Raw genomic sequence first — 16,683 nt, 5'->3', positions numbered from 1 at the left:
TCACTCCTCTTCATCACTACATCACTCCTCTTCATCATCACTCCTCTTCATCCCTCGCTCTTCTTCACACTGACTCTGACTCTCTCCTGTAATGCTGATGTTGTCTCTGTCTGCTCCTCAGAGATTCCGAACGGACTTCTCCGAGGGAAAGATCACCGGGAGAGTGAGTATAATCCCTCTGATGCTGTCGGCAAATGCTGTGTGAAATGATGCCGTTTCACACACAAATTCATCTTTACATGTAAACAGTGTTTTCTCCCTCACCTGCGTCACAATCCCCAGCCGATCACACACAGTTTCCTTGACACACACCAAGGTCGTGCACTTGCTATCCAAGTTTATAAGAGGGGATGAATCCAAAAGTCATTTTCTGAGTGCTTTTTGACCCCTGCCAGGCACCGTACGGTAACTACTGCACTTAGAGCTAGTGAACACAGTTTAAATCTGGACACTTTTATTACTGTAATGCTGGAAACGGTTTAGATGAATAACATGACGTCACCGCTCCACTACAGCGAGCGCCGGCTGGTAAGAAGAAAAAAAAAAAAAATTTAATGGGCAATTATTATGGTATTTTTACAATATTTGATATGTGCATATTTATAAGTTAGATATTGCAGAACTAATCAGTTTGCGCTAACTTATTTCTGCTAAAATGACATCCAACACTTTGAAAGATCAAATGCAAAACCATTTAAACTACAGTTATAGAGTTATATAAATTATAACTATTTATTCATTTGATTCCAAGCACATGACCTTTGTTTACGGCTCAGTTCACAGTCAGGTGATTGACAGCGTAACATCTCCTCCATCTAGTGTTGGGGATATGCTCCATTTTCATATCGTCCTATCGTCCGCCTGGGAGGTCGATATTATCGTGAGGGGGGCGGGGCTTACTTATTTGATTTTATTAACTTGCTTATTTACTCAATTTCTGAATCTTTTTCTATTTTGCTAGCAAAGGTGGAGTGTTTATTAATAGGCTAAATCAGGTTATTCCCCGGTATAGTGAGGTAAAAAAAGATCCTAATCATTCTTGTATCTGACTGGGTATTTCAGCTGGGTATTCTCAGGAAGTTTACGGACACACATTCTCCTCTCATGCCGTTACAGATGCAGCATTTTGACTGTTCTTCTGCACGAGATGAGAACATGTTGTAATAATATCTTGGGTCAAGAAAGAGTCGGAGTCTGCGATATATGTCCTCCTCCCAGTGCTCTCTCTGTCTGGATGCACTTCACATATGCACACTTCAATAAGCCCAAAGAACGCGGGTTAATGTGTTTTAAATGCCGGGAGAAATCAGTCAATTTAGAAAATCTAAAAGTCGATCGGTTTATACTTGAACTTATGACTTGACTCCGATAAAGGAAAACAGGTTAATGCGTTTACATGACCACATGCACTGTCAGCTATTCAGCATAATCGGGTTGATAACGTATAGGCTACGTGTTGACGCGCTCATTCCCTGAGAGGGAAAGCAGAAACGGACTGAGCTTTCGCTGGATTAACGGCGCGCTCTCTCAGAGACCACGGTGGATATAACGGTATAGCAACTATCTTAATTTACTGGCTTAATATTTCTCTTGTGGACTTACATTATTGACAGTGAATAAATTAGAAGAATATTTCTTGTTAAACAAGTGTTTGAAGTTGGTCTGCGTTCGTGAACTAAAGACTGTTATCAGGCCTATAGAATTTTAGTGATATTATTATTATCATTAATATTTTGTAATTGTATTGTTTTTAGTGTTATCAGTGTCATTAAATGTTTTGTTAATGTGCTATGGAAACAAAACACTGCCGAACAGTGCTGCCGTCTTCATCTTGGCTCTGGATAAGAATGATGCGTCTGTTAAAACAAGCACTCGACAATTTGTGAAGGATCATCTTACAATTACATTTTGATGTGGGATGTAGTTTTTTAGTCTGTTTTAAAACCATTTTCTTCGAGGAGTCCTCATACACGCGTGTCGGTGATGCCGCAAGTGTGGTTATGTGGTGATGTCGTTATGAATTTATGCAAGGCAAATTAATTGTAGTTCCTAATTAATTTAATAACAATACTAGCTTCATAATAATGATTTAATACATTAATGGGAAAACGAGCCAATTATCGTATTGATATCGTCAAAGGCATCTGCCAGCATATCTCTGACTATCGTCTATCGGCACAACCCTACCTCCATCCGAACGCATGAGTTTATCACGAGCTGCCGTGCACTCGTCCTTCCCTCGGGCATTTTGACCCGAAACTGAGGAGTTAAATGGATTCGAGGAGTTTTGTGGTTGAAGTTTAAAAAAGTAACACATCCTTCATTCTCGGGTCAATCTGACCCCCATAGGAATGAAGGGAATGTGAGGAATGCTTCAGTACACACAGAAAAACCTAAAAATGCTCAAAATTCTGACTAAAAATGCTAAATCTTTACCAAGAAATTGTTTTATAATGTCTACATGTGTATCTGAATGCACACTGAAGAGAGCTGAGTCTAGGACCCAGAGGAACAGCTCATGTACTCCATATAGAGCTATAGCGCCATCTAGAGTCAGGAAATATCATCTTATATTCGTTTTTTCCACAAGAGGTCGACAAACACTCCCAATGTAAGATATTTAGAGCATACAATTATGAGTTATTTTGAATTTAAGTTGAACAAATGTTAGTAATGTGCTTAAATGACTATTTATTTATTATTTATTGATCAAATCTAGTAATTTAAAGGTAAATAAAATATAAAGTAACAAAAAACTGTACAGACTCACACATGAGAAACCCTCTCCGTCCACCAGAGCTTTACTGATGTCCTTCCCATTCTGTGCAGTGCTCATGCTGTCAGTGTGTGTGTGTGTGTCCTCAGCGCTACAACTGCTTCAAGCACCACTGGAGCGACGCAAGGAAGAGTGTGTGTCTGGAAGTGACTCCGGGCGGCATCGATCAGATCGACCCGCAGACCAACCGTGTGTTGTGTTCGTACGACTACCGGTGTGTGGAGGGATTCGCCGAGGTGTCCGACTACCAGGGCGGATTCTGTGTGGTGTACGGGGGCTTCGGCAGGCTGGTGTGTGTCTCTCTCACACACACTCACACACACACACACACACTCACACACTCTCTCTCAGCACTTGTTTGCGTCGGAGCACCGAGATGAGATCCTGCACATTCACACACTGACACTCTCTCTCTCTTTCTCTCTCTCTCAGCACTTGTTTGCGTCTGAGCACCGAGATGAGATCCTGCACACACACACACACACACACACACACACTGACGCTCTCTCTCTCTCTCTCTCTCTCTCTCTCTCTCTCTCTCTCTCTCTCAGCACTTGTTTGCGTCTGAGCACCGAGATGAGATCCTGCACACACACACACACACACACACACACACTGACGCTCTCTCTCTCTCTCTCAGCACCTGTTTGCGTCGGAGCACCGAGACGAGATCATCCGCAGTGCGATCGAGCACGCCGGCAGCTTCATCGGCCTCACGCTGCGCCTGCGCAAGGACCCGCTGGTGTTCGAGAGCTTCGTGTGTGAGCGCCTGGGGAAGTACAGCTCAGACGAGTGCATCACCTCGCTCACAGAGTTCATCGTGCAGAAGCTCACGCCACGGCACGGGGTAAGATGAGCCGCCGAACACACTCACGCTCATGATGTCACCTGCGTCCTGATGATCTGACTGGTGGGTGTGTGTGTTCAGGAGCCGGTGAAGAGGATCTTGGCCCTCACTGAGACGTGTCTGGTGGAGAGAGACCCCGCATCCTACAACATCGTCACCGTTAAACCCTTCGGAGAGGTGACCAACACAAGCACATAAACATCTTCATCGCACGCATCACTGCATTTAACTTAAAATACTCCATCATTCTCCATTATACAAATACGAGTAATGCAAACTGTAAAGGGTCTACTTTTGTTTCTGTAAACTCACAATAACAACAAACGTTGTGTTCTGTCTAATAATGAAAGCAAACAGGAAGTGTTTTCTGCCGTCTCAGCCAGAACTGGAGAAACTCAGCGTATACTTCAGACATGAGGAACGTATCTGTAGAAAGCTTGAAATGTCTGCATTTTTTTTTACAGATTTAAATGGAAAATAGATATTCTCAGATTATGTAATCCGTATGAAATGTGCGTATAGGTGACGAGTCAGCATCGTGACTTAATCTCTGCAGCCAAAAACATTAATTACCAATAAATTATTCAAATGTTTAAACGGTCTCCTTCTGTTTCTGTCACGACACACTCATAATCATTACATTAGCCGGTGCGCTGTGGCTTTATGTGTGCGTCTGAGCGCTGATTAGGCTATACGTGATTTATATAGGCAATTAAAGGCGCATTATTATGATTTATGGCTTGTTAATATATATAAACACGTGATCGACTAATGGCTTAAATGAACGACTATTAGTCGACTAGAAACATCTGTAGTCGAGGGCAGCCCTGCATAATAGAAATAATCATTTATATATAGAAATTTGGGCAACAAATTTAAAATAAGGTTCTGTCAGTTAACATGAATGGGCAATGAAAAACACTTCTACAGCATTTAATTTTATCTAATGTTAATTTCAGCATTTACTGATACATTATTCAGACCAGAAGTTGTATCTGATAATATTATTGAGCAGACCTGAGCTGACATGAACACACAGCTGGACTCTTACTGCAACACACCTGCTGCTTACTGTCAGTTAATGCACTAACTCACTTCTGAAGTGTGTTTATATTGTAACCAGAATGTGCTGACGTGGAGTGTGTCTGTGTGTCCGTCTGTTTGTGTGTGTGTGTGTGTGTGTGTGTGTGTGTGTGTTTGTGTGCAGGTCTTTGCTCTGATCTGTGATGCGGAGAATCCTCAGGTCTTCAGCATGGAGTTTATCCGCGGTCAGATCCGGAAGTACTGCTCCACTGACAGGTGTGTGTGTGTGTGTGAGTCTGTGTGTGTGTGTGTGTGTGTGCAGTGACTCACTGCTCTGCTCTCCTCTCCTGATGTCAGCGTGTGTGTGTGTGTGCAGTGACTCACTGCTCTGCTCTCCTCTCCTGATGTCAGCGTGTGTGTGTGTGTGCAGTGACTCACTGCTCTGCTCTCCTCTCCTGATGTCAGCGCGTGTGTGTTTGACGCGCGTGTGTGTTTGACGCGCGTGTGTGTTTGACGCGCGTGTGTGTTTGACGCGCGTGTGTGTTTGACGCGCGTGTGTGTTTGACGCGCGTGTGTGTGTGTGTGTGTGTGTGTGTGTGTGTGTGTGTGTGCGTGTGTGTGATGTGTGTGTGATGTGTGTGCAGGGACTCTCTGCTCCCCTCTCCTGATGTCAGCGTGTTTGATGCGTGTTTGACGTGTGTGTGTGTGTGCAGGGACTCTCTGCTCTGCTCTCCTGATGTCAGCGTGTGTTTGACGCATGTGTGTTTGACGCGTGTGTGTGTGTTTGACGCGTGTGTGTGTTTGACGCGTGTGGTGTGTGTGCAGGGACTCTCTGCTCTGCTCTCCTCTCTTGATGTCAGCGTGTTTGATGCGTGTTTGACGTGTGTGTGTGTGTGCAGGGACTCTCTGCTCTGCTCTCCTGATGTCAGCGTGTGTTTGACGTGTGTGTGTGTGTGTGCAGGGACTCTCTGCTGGCGAGTCTGCTGGACAGCGTGCGGGCGTCTGGGAACAGGGATGTGTGTGTGAAGATGGCGAGCTCGCGTCGGGGTCAGCGCTGGGGTCTGATCAGCACTCCTGTGGACGAGGAGGTGGAGAGTCTTCACCTCAGATTCCTCGCCGCGCCGCCCAGTACGACACACACACACACACACACACACACACACACTCTCATCGTTCAGTGTCTAAAAAACAGTGTTTTACAAGATCTGAGGAGAATTTTGCTTTGTGATTTAGTGCACAAACCTCACTCGTCATCTGCTCTAGTGCTGTTAGCAGGAGGGCTGAACATTGATATTTATCTTCTAACTGTTAATGTGTGTGTGCATGTATACAGAATATGTGCATTTATACTCATAGTCGTTTAAACGTTTGAGGTCAGTATCAGTAAGAGGGTTGTTTAAATAAAGAAATTAATACTTTAATTCAGCAAGGACGTGACCGTAAAGACATTTATGATGTCACGAAGCTTCTGTTTCAAATAAATGCTGTTCTTTTAAACTTTCAATTCATCAAAGAATCCTGAAGAATAAAATGTATCAGTTTCCACAATAATATATAGCAACACAACTTTTTTCCACACTGATAATAATCATAAATGTTTCTTGAGCATCAAATCATCAGATTAGAGTGATTTCTGAAGGATCGTGTGACACTGAAGACTGGAGTAATGATGCTGAACATTCAGCTTTGATCACAGGAATAAATTCACAACAGTGAAACAGTTATTTTAAATTTGAATAATATTTCATTGTTGTTACTGTATTTTTTTTATCCAATAAACACAGCCTTGGTGACAGAATAGACTACTTCAGACACATTACCGACACCAAAAGCGGCAGATATGATAAAAAGGAGAATTAAAACACACTAAAAGCTAAAGTAAATAAATGTTTAAAAAGTAAAGAATCAAATTAATAAAATAAAAATAACAATTCCCACTGCCATCATTGTTTTTTCATTTTAGATCTGAAACGCATTCGCTTTGAATAATTTTATTCAATTCACATTTATTTGTATTGCGCTTTTCCCAATACACATCGTTTCAAAGCCACATTCAGAGTCCACATTACAGTTTAGAGTGATCTGTAATCAGAGGTGACTGTCTAAGTTATGTATTTCAGAAATGTATATATACAAAATCACAGTTAGCTAATGTATATAATAACTAATGTTTTTTGTTCTTTATTCTAGATGGCAATTTTGCGGATGCCGTGTTCAGATTCAATGCCAACATCTCGTACAGTGGTGTGTTGCACGCCGTTACTCAGGACGTGAGTGTGTTCCCACGGCTCTCTGTGTGTGTGTGTGTGTGTTAACTGGGTCTCAGTGTGACCCGTCCTTCTGCTCTGTGTGTTATAGGGTCTTTTCTCAGAGAATAAAGAGAAGCTGATCAGCAATGCGGTGCTGGCTCTGCTGTCTCAGGACGTGGATCTGCCCGGACCGAACGTGGAGCTGGAGGCCCAGTTTCAGGCCATCAGGAGACTCGTGGCGTCCAAAGCCGGTTTCCAGGCCTTCACACAGCTCCCGAAGTACGGCTCGTCCCACACCTCTGCTGCAGAGAGACACAAACACAAACTATATGCATTCACACACCAGATCAATCCGTTTATATCGCATTTAAATGCTTGAGATTAATGCAGTGTTGAGCCGAGACTGTGATACTCGTGTGTTTAGTCGGATCGACTCCTGCTTGATTATTCACCGTATCCTCTCGGTTCACACTCACGTTGCCCTTCTCTGTATCTGCACATGTTTGTCTGGGTTGTAATGAAACCCCTCTGTTGTCCTAAGGTCTGGTCCCATGGGTGGACTCGAACCTGCAATGTAAATATTATCCATATATCTCAGTGTACCCTTTCTTTCTCTCATCCGTCCATCTGTCTCTCCATCGGCCTTCCTATCTGAAACCATTTTAAGGAAATCTTCATTTGTCTTGCTGTTTTACATTTCCCCTTTTTTTAAACGCTTTACACCTGCTTTCTCTTTCTCTCAACTGTCATAAAACTGTCATAAATCATTTTATTGTGTTTCTCTGGGTCACTGAGATGTATGAATCGACTAGTTGTGTTCCTGTCCTCTATTTATACATCTACAATTCATTCAGTATTTGTTTACCAATGCAACCATGCAAATATTGAATGGACTACCAGAAATCTCTCTCTCTCTCTCTCTCTCTCTCTCTATATATATATCTATCTACACTATATTGCCAAAAGTATTGGGACACCCCTCCAAATCATTGAATTCAGGTGTTCCAATCACTTCCATGGCCACAGTTTTATAAATCAAGCACTAGGCATGCAGACGCTTCTACACACATCTGTGAAACAATAGATCGCTCTCAAGAGCTCAGTGAACTTAAGCGTGGTACCGTGATCGGTTGCCACCTGTGCAATAAGTCCATTCGGGAAATTTCCTCACTACTAAATATTCCACGGTCAACTGATAGTGGTTTTATAACAAAGTGGAAGCAATTGGGAACAACAGTAACTCAGTGGTAGGCTCCAACTTTCTGCAGAGTCAATAGCTACAGACCAAAAAACTTCTGTGGCCTTCAGATTTGCTCAAGAACAGTGCGTAGACTTTCATGGAATGGGTTTTTATTGGTGTAAAGCGTGAGGCGTGGGGTGCAGTGGCATAAGGCGTGGGGTGCAGTGGTGTAAAGTGTGGGATGCAGTGGTGTAAAGTGTGGGATGCAGTGGTGTAAAGCGTGGGATGCAGTGGTGTAAAGTGTAGGATGCAGTGGTGTGAATCGTGGGATGCAGTGGTGTAAAGCGTGGGATGCAGTGGTGTAAAGCGTGGGATGCAGTGGTGTAAAGCGTGGGATGCAGTGGTGTAAAGCGTGGGATGCAGTGGCATTAGGCGTGGGGTGCAGTGGCGTAAAGCGTGGGATGCAGTGGCGTAAAGCGTGGGGTGCAGTGGTGTAAAGCGTGGGATGCAGTGGCATTAGGCGTGGGGTGCAGTGGTGTAAAGCGTGGGATGCAGTGATGTAAAGCGTGGGATGCAGTGGTGTAAAGCGTGGGATGCAGTGGCATTAGGCGTGGGGTGCAGTGGCGTAAAGCGTGGGATGCAGTGGCGTAAAGCGTGGGGTGCAGTGGAGTAAAGCGTGGGATGCAGTGGAGTAAAGCGTGGGGTGCAGTGGAGTAAAGCGTGGGATGCAGTGGAGTAAAGCGTGGGATAAAGCGTGGGATGCAGTGGAGTAAAGCATGGGGTGCAGTGGAGTAAAGCGTGGGATGCAGTGGAGTAAAGCGTGGGATGCAGTGGAGTAAAGCGTGGGATGCAGTGGAGTAAAGCGTGGGGTAAAGCATGGGGTGCAGTGGAGTAAAGCATGGGGTGCAGTGGAATAAAGCGTGGGGTTCAGTGGAGTAAAGCGTGGGATGCAGTGGAGTAAAGCGTGGGATAAAGCGTGGGATGCAGTGGAGTAAAGCATGGGGTGCAGTGGAGTAAAGCGTGGGATGCAGTGGAGTAAAGCGTGGGGTGCAGTGGAGTAAAGCGTGGGATGCAGTGGAGTAAAGCGTGGGATGCAGTGGTGTAAAGCGTGGGATGCAGTGGTGTAAAGCGTGGGATGCAGTGGTGTAAAGCGTGGGATGCAGTGGTGTAAAGCGTGGGATGCAGTGGTGTAAAGCGTGGGATGCAGTGGTGTAAAGCGTGGGATGCAGTGGTGTAAAGCGTGGGATGCAGTGGTGTAAAGCGTGGGATGCAGTGGTGTAAAGCGTGCGATGCAGTGGGGTACAGCGTGGGATGCAGTGGCATTAGGCGTGGGGTGCAGTGGCGTAAAGCGTGGGATGCAGTGGCTTAAAGCGTGGGGTGCAGTGGAGTAAAGCGTGGGATGCAGTGGAGTAAAGCGTGGGGTGCAGTGGAGTAAAGCGTGGGATGCAGTGGAGTAAAGCGTGGGATAAAGCGTGGGATGCAGTGGAGTAAAGCATGGGGTGCAGTGGAGTAAAGCGTGGGATGCAGTGGAGTAAAGCGTGGGATAAAGCGTGGGATGCAGTGGAGTAAAGCGTGTGGTAAAGCATGGGGTGCAGTGGAGTAAAGCATGGGGTGCAGTGGAATAAAGCGTGGGGTTCAGTGGAGTAAAGCGTGGGATGCAGTGGAGTAAAGCGTGGGATGCAGTGGGGTAAAGCATGGGATAAAGCGTGGGATGCAGTGGGGTAAAGCATGGGATAAAGCGTGGGGTTCAGTGGAGTAAAGCGTGGGATGCAGTGGAGTAAAGCGTGGGATGCAGTGGAGTAAAGCGTGGGATAAAGCGTGGGATGCAGTGGAGTAAAGCGTGTGGTAAAGCATGGGGTGCAGTGGAGTAAAGCATGGGGTGCAGTGGAATAAAGCGTGGGGTTCAGTGGAGTAAAGCGTGGGATGCAGTGGAGTAAAGCGTGGGGTGCAGTGGTGTAAAGCGTGCGGTGCAGTGGAGTAAAGCGTGGGGTGCAATGGAGTAAAGCATGGGGTGCAGTGGAATAAAGCGTGGGATGCAGTGGGGTAAAGCGTGCGGTGCAGTGGAGTAAAGCGTGGGGTGCAATGGAGTAAAGCATGGGGTGCAGTGGAATAAAGCGTGGGGTGCAATGAAGTAAAGCATGGGGTGCAGTGGAATAAAGCGTGGGGTTCAGTGGAGTAAAGCGTGGGATGCGGTGGCGTAAAGCGTGGGGTGCAGTGGAGTAAAGCGTGGGATGCAGTGTAGTAAAGTGTTGGGTGCAGTGGAGTAAAGCGTGGGATGCGGTGGTGTAAAGCGTGGGGTGCAGTGGAGTAAAGCGTGGGATGCAGTGTAGTAAAGTGTTGGGTGCAGTGGAGTAAAGCGTGGGATGCAGTGGAGTAAAGCGTGGGATGCAGTGGAGTAAAGCGTGGGATGCAGTGGAGTAAAGCGTGGGATGCAGTGGTGTAAAGCGTGGGGTGCAGTGGAGTAAAGCGTGGTATGCAGTGGAGTAAAGCGTGGGATGCGGTGGAGTAAAGCGTGGGATGCGGTGGTGTAAAGCGTGGGGTGCAGTGGAGTAAAGCGTGGGATGCAGTGTAGTAAAGTGTTGGGTGCAGTGGAGTAAAGCGTGGGATGCAGTGGAGTAAAGCGTGGGGTGCAGTGGAGTAAAGCGTGGGGTAAAGCGTGGGATGCAGTGGAGTAAAGCGTGGGGTGCAGTGGAGGAAAGCGTGGGGTAAAGCGTGGGGTGCAGTGGAGTAAAGCGTGGGGTGCAGTGGAGTAAAGCGTGGGGTAAAGCGTGGGATGCAGTGGCGTAAAGGGGTAAAGCGTGGGGTGCAGTGGCGTAAAGCGTGGGGTGCAGTGGCGTAAAGCGTGGGGTGCAGTGGTGTAAAGCGTGGGGTGCAGTGGAGTAAAGCGTGGGGTAAAGCGTGGGATGCAGTGGCGTAAAGGGGTAAAGCGTGGGGTGCAGTGGCGTAAAGCGTGGGGTGCAGTGGCGTAAAGCGTGGGGTGCAGTGGCGTAAAGCGTGGGGTGCAGTGGTGTAAAGCGTGGGGTGCAGTGGTGCAAAGCGCGGGGTGCAGTGGTGTAAAGCGTGGGGTGCAGTGGTGCAAAGCGTGGGATGCAGTGGGGTAAAGCGTGCGGTGCAGTGGAATAAAGCGTGGGGTGCAGTGGAGTAAAGCATGGGGTGCAGTGGAATAAAGCGTGGGGTTCAGTGGAGTAAAGCGTGGGATGCGGTGGCGTAAAGCGTGGGGTGCAGTGGAGTAAAGCGTGGGATGCAGTGTAGTAAAGTGTTGGGTGCAGTGGAGTAAAGCGTGGGATGCGGTGGTGTAAAGCGTGGGGTGCAGTGGAGTAAAGCGTGGGATGCAGTGTAGTAAAGTGTTGGGTGCAGTGGAGTAAAGCGTGGGATGCAGTGGAGTAAAGCGTGGGATGCAGTGGAGTAAAGCGTGGGGTAAAGCGTGGGATGCAGTGGAGTAAAGCGTGGGATGCAGTGGTGTAAAGCGTGGGGTGCAGTGGAGTAAAGCGTGGGATGCAGTGGAGTAAAGCGTGGGATGCAGTGGAGTAAAGCGTGGGATGCAGTGGTGTAAAGTGTTGGGTGCAGTGGAGTAAAGCGTGGGATGCGGTGGTGTAAAGCGTGGGGTGCAGTGGAGTAAAGTGTGGGATGCAGTGTAGTAAAGTGTTGGGTGCAGTGGAGTAAAGCGTGGGATGCAGTGGAGTAAAGCGTGGGGTGCTGTGGAGTAAAGCGTGGGATGCAGTGGAGTAAAGCGTGGGGTGCAGTGGAGGAAAGCGTGGGGTGCAGTGGAGTAAAGCGTGGGGTGCAGTGGAGGAAAGCGTGGGGTAAAGCGTGGGGTGCAGTGGCGTAAAGTGCAGGGTGCAGTGGCGTAAAGTGCAGGGTGCAGTGGCGTAAAGTGCAGGGTGCAGTGGCGTAAAGTGCAGGGTGCAGTGGCGTAAAGCAAGGGGGGCAGTGGTGTAAAGCGCGGGGTGCAGTGGAGTAAAGCGTGGGGTAAAGCGTGGGATGCAGTGGTGTAAAGGGGTAAAGCGTGGGGTGCAGTGGCGTAAAGCGTGGGGTGCAGTGGCGTAAAGTGTGGGGTGCAGTGGCGTAAAGCGTGGGGTGCAGTGGCGTAAAGCGTGGGGTGCAGTGGTGTAAAGCGTGGGGTGCAGTGGTGCAAAGCGCGGGGTGCAGTGGCGTAAAGCGTGAGGTGCAGTGGTGTAAAGCGCGGCGTGCAGTGGCGTAAAGCGTGGGGTGCAGTGGCATAAAGCGTGGGGTGCAGTGGTGCAAAGCGCGGGGTGCAGTGGTGCAAAGCGTGGGGTGCAGTGGTGTAAAGCGTGGGGTGCAGTGGCGTAAAGCGTGGGGTGCAGTGGCGTAAAGTGCAGTGGAGTAAAGCGCGGGGTGCAGTGGTGTAAAGCGTGGGGTGCAGTGGTGCAAAGCGCGGAGTGCAGTGTTGTAAAGCGTGGGGTGCAGTGGCGTAAAGTGCAGTGGAGTAAAGCGCGGGGTGCAGTGGTGTAAAGCGTGGGGTGCAGTGGTGCAAAGCGCGGAGTGCAGTGGTGCAAAGCGCGGGGTGCAGTGGTGCAAAGCGCGGGGTGCAGTGGTGTAAAGCGCGGGGTGCAGTGGAGTAAAGCGCGGGGTGCAGTGGTGCAAAGCGCGGGGTGCAGTGGTGCAAAGCGTGGGATGCAGTGGAGTAAAGCGTGGGATGCAGTGGTGTAAAGCGTGGGGTGCAGTGGAGTAAAGCGTGGGATGCAGTGGAGTAAAGCGTGGGGTAAAGCGTGGGATGCAGTGGAGTAAAGCGTGGGATGCAGTGGTGTAAAGTGTTGGGTGCAGTGGAGTAAAGCGTGGGATGCGGTGGTGTAAAGCGTGGGGTGCAGTGGAGTAAAGTGTGGGATGCAGTGTAGTAAAGTGTTGGGTGCAGTGGAGTAAAGCGTGGGATGCAGTGGAGTAAAGCGTGGGGTGCAGTGGAGTAAAGCGTGGGATGCAGTGGAGTAAAGCGTGGGGTGCAGTGGAGGAAAGCGTGGGGTAAAGCGTGGGGTGCAGTGGAGTAAAGCGTGGGGTGCAGTGGAGGAAAGCGTGGGGTAAAGCGTGGGGTGCAGTGGCGTAAAGTGCAGGGTGCAGTGGCGTAAAGTGCAGGGTGCAGTGGCGTAAAGTGCAGGGTGCAGTGGCGTAAAGCGCGGGGTGCAGTGGTGTAAAGCGCGGGCTGCAGTGGAGTAAAGCGTGGGGTAAAGCGTGGGATGCAGTGGCGTAAAGGGGTAAAGCGTGGGGTGCAGTGGCGTAAAGCGTGGGGTGCAGTGGCGTAAAGTGTGGGGTGCAGTGGCGTAAAGCGTGGGGTGCAGTGGCGTAAAGCGTGGGGTGCAGTGGTGTAAAGCGTGGGGTGCAGTGGTGCAAAGCGCGGGGTGCAGTGGCGTAAAGCGTGAGGTGCAGTGGTGTAAAGCGCGGCGTGCAGTGGCGTAAAGCGTGGGGTGCAGTGGCATAAAGCGTGGGGTGCAGTGGTGCAAAGCGCGGGGTGCAGTGGTGCAAAGCGTGGGGTGCAGTGGTGTAAAGCGTGGGGTGCAGTGGCGTAAAGCGTGGGGTGCAGTGGCGTAAAGTGCAGTGGAGTAAAGCGCGGGGTGCAGTGGTGTAAAGCGTGGGGTGCAGTGGTGCAAAGCGCGGAGTGCAGTGTTGTAAAGCGTGGGGTGCAGTGGCGTAAAGTGCAGTGGAGTAAAGCGCGGGGTGCAGTGGTGTAAAGCGTGGGGTGCAGTGGTGCAAAGCGCGGAGTGCAGTGGTGCAAAGCGCGGGGTGCAGTGGTGTAAAGCGCGGGGTGCAGTGGAGTAAAGCGCGGGGTGCAGTGGTGCAAAGCGCGGGGTGCAGTGGTGCAAAGCGCGGGGTGCAGTGGAGTAAAGCGCGGGGTGCAGTGGTGTAAAGCGTGGGGTGCAGTGGTGTAAAGCGTGGGGTGCAGTGGTGCAAAGCGCGGGGTGCAGTGGTGTAAAGTGCGGGGTGCAGTGGTGCAAAGCGCGGGGTGCAGTGGTGCAAAGCGCGGGGTGTAGTGGTGTAAAGCGCGGGGTGCAGTGGAGTAAAGCGCGGGGTGCAGTGGTGTAAAGCGTGGGGTGCAGTGGTGCAAAGCGCGGGGTGTAGTGGTGTAAAGCGCGGGGTGCAGTGGAGTAAAGCGCGGGGTGCAGTGGTGTAAAGCGTGGGGTGCAGTGGTGCAAAGCGCGGGGTGCAGTGGTGTAAAGCGTGGGGTGCAGTGGTGCAAAGCGCGGGGTGCAGTGGTGCAAAGCGCGGGGTGCAGTGGTGTAAAGCGCGGGGTGCAGTGGTGTAAAGCGTGGGGTGCAGTGGTGTAAAGCGCGGGGTGCAGTGGCGTAAAGCGCGGGGTGCAGTGGCGTAAAGCGCGGGGTGCAGTGGCGTAAAGCGCGGGGTGCAGTGGCGTAAAGCGTGGGGTGCAGTGGTGTAAAGCGTGGGGTGCAGTGGTGTAAAGCGCGGGGTGCAGTGGCGTAAAGCGCGGGGTGCAGTGGCGTAAAGCGCGGGGTGCAGTGGCGTAAAGCGCGGGGTGCAGTGGCGTAAAGCGTGGGGTGCAGTGGCGTAAAGCGTGGGGTGCAGTGGTGTAAAGCGCGGGGTGCAGTGGCGTAAAGCGCGGGGTGCAGTGGCGTAAAGCGCGGGGTGCAGTGGCGTAAAGCGCGGGGTGCAGTGGCGTAAAGCGCGGGGTGCAGTGGCGTAAAGCGCGGGGTGCAGTGGTGTAAAGCGCGGGGTGCAGTGGCGTAAAGCGCGGGGTGCAGTGGCGTAAAGCGCGGGGTGCAGTGGCGTAAAGCGTGGGGTGCAGTGGTGTAAAGCGTGGGGTGCAGTGGTGTAAAGCGCGGGGGGCAGTGGTGTAAAGCGCGGGGTGCAGTGGTGTAAAGCGTGGGGTGCAGTGGTGTAAAGCGTGGGGTGCAGTGGTTTAAAGCGCGGGGTGCAGTGGTGTAAAGCGTCAGCATTCCAAGACATTTTGGACAATTTCACTCTCCACTTTGTGGGAAGACTTTGTGGATGTTCCTGTTCCAGCATGACTGCTCTCCAGTGCACAATGCAGGTCCATAAAGACATGGATGAGGAGTTGGGTGTGGAGGAACTGGACTGGCCAGCACAGAGTCCTGACCTCAACCTGATAGAACAGCTTTGGGATGAAATAGAGCGGAGACTGCGAGCCAGGCCTTCTCATCCTACATCAGTGCCTGACCTCACTAATGCACTTTTAGAAGAATGGTCAAAAATTCCCATAAACATACTCATAAACCTTGTGGAAAGCCTTCCCAGAAGAGCTGAAGCTGTTATAGCTGCAAAGGGTGGAGCAACTCCTTATCAAACACTACAGATCAGGAATGGGATGTCATTATAGTTCATGTGCATGCTAAGGCAGACGTCCCAAAACTTTTCGCAATGTAGTGTTTCTATCTATCCACCTATCTATCTTCATTTATTTATTTTTCTGGGCCATATATAATGTTATAAATATAATATATATTATAAAAATGCCAGTAACACTTTTTTTGTCTTTTTTGTCAATTGCTTGATGTTTGTGTTGCAGGTTTAGAGAGAAGTTGGGAGTAAAAACCGTAAAAGCACTGAAGAGGAACAACAACGGTGTGACGCACGCCGCCATAGACATGCTGTGTGCTCTGATGTGTGTAAGTATGATGATGAAAGTGTGACAGATTGACATTAATGCGCAGATCCTGATGTGACGTGTGTGTTTCTGCAGCCGATGCACGATGACTACGACCTGCGGCAGGAGCAGCTGAATAAAGCCTCTCTGCTCTCCTCAAAGAAGTTCCTGGAAAACCTACTGGAGAAGTTTATCAGTAATGTGGTGCGTCACGTGTGTGTGTGTGTGTGTGTGTGTGTGTGAGAGACAGAGAGTGAGACAGAGAGTTGAGTGAGTGCTTGACTCAGTGTGTGAGTGTGTGTGTGTGTGTGTGTGTGTGTGTGTGTGTGTCTCTGAGTGCTTGACTCAGTGTGTGTGTGTCTCCTCAGGATCAGGGCACCGGGGCGTTAGTGATCAGCTCTCTGCTGGACTTCCTGACCTTTGCCCTCTGCGCGCCATACAGCGAGACCACGGAGGGCCAGCAGTTCGACATGTTGCTGGAGATGGCGGCGTCACACGGGCGCACGCTCTTCAAGCTCTTCCAGGTCTGGAGCTGCAGCTTTCATACACACTGCTGTCTCTACAGCGTTCAGAAGATGTGTTGATGTGTCTGAAAGAGTCTCTTCTGCTCAAAGCTGCGTTTATTTGATCAAAAATACAGTAAAAACAGTGAAATATTATTCCAATGTAAATGAGCTGTTTTCTATGTGAATATATAGTAAAGTGTAATTTATTCCTGTGATCAAAGCTGAATTTTCAGCATCATTACTCCAGTCTTCAGTGTCACACGATCCTTCAGAAATCACTCTAATATGATGATTTGATGATCAAGAATTCTTTTATTCTTCAGGATTCTTTGATGAATTGAAAGTTCAAAAGATCAGCATTTATTTGAAATATAATTTTTTGTAACATTATAAATGACTTTATTGCCATTTTTGGTCTATTTAATGCATCCTTGATGTGTATATTTGCGTCTCTCCACAGCATCCCTCCATGGCCATCGTGAAAGGAGCCGGTCTGATCATGAAGGCCATCATTGAGGTGAGACCTGCAGTT

General features: G+C 49.3%; 1 protein-coding gene across 3 annotated transcripts in view; it reads left to right on the top strand.

Annotated features, from left to right (window-relative positions):
- The window catches only part of dnajc13 (DnaJ heat shock protein family (Hsp40) member C13), an 87,662-nt gene that overhangs the window by 21,605 nt on the left and 49,374 nt on the right, over positions 1-16,683 (top strand). For all 3 annotated transcript variants that reach the window (XM_084399455.1, XM_084399454.1, XM_084399456.1), the window contains exons 5-16: positions 122-163; positions 2,866-3,066; positions 3,417-3,623; positions 3,705-3,800; positions 4,831-4,922; positions 5,608-5,774; positions 6,837-6,916; positions 7,005-7,174; positions 15,568-15,667; positions 15,742-15,849; positions 16,014-16,169; positions 16,612-16,668. In XM_084399455.1, coding sequence (XP_084255581.1) covers positions 122-163; positions 2,866-3,066; positions 3,417-3,623; positions 3,705-3,800; positions 4,831-4,922; positions 5,608-5,774; positions 6,837-6,916; positions 7,005-7,174; positions 15,568-15,667; positions 15,742-15,849; positions 16,014-16,169; positions 16,612-16,668 — 1,476 coding nt within the window. The remainder of the gene's footprint in view (positions 1-121; positions 164-2,865; positions 3,067-3,416; positions 3,624-3,704; positions 3,801-4,830; positions 4,923-5,607; positions 5,775-6,836; positions 6,917-7,004; positions 7,175-15,567; positions 15,668-15,741; positions 15,850-16,013; positions 16,170-16,611; positions 16,669-16,683) is intronic.

Source organism: Rutilus rutilus (genome assembly GCF_951802725.1).
Source record: "Rutilus rutilus genome assembly, chromosome: 24".
NCBI lineage: Eukaryota > Metazoa > Chordata > Actinopteri > Cypriniformes > Leuciscidae > Rutilus > Rutilus rutilus.
The sequence above is the reverse complement of the archived record's forward strand: the minus strand, read 5'-3'. Positions and strand labels throughout refer to the sequence as shown.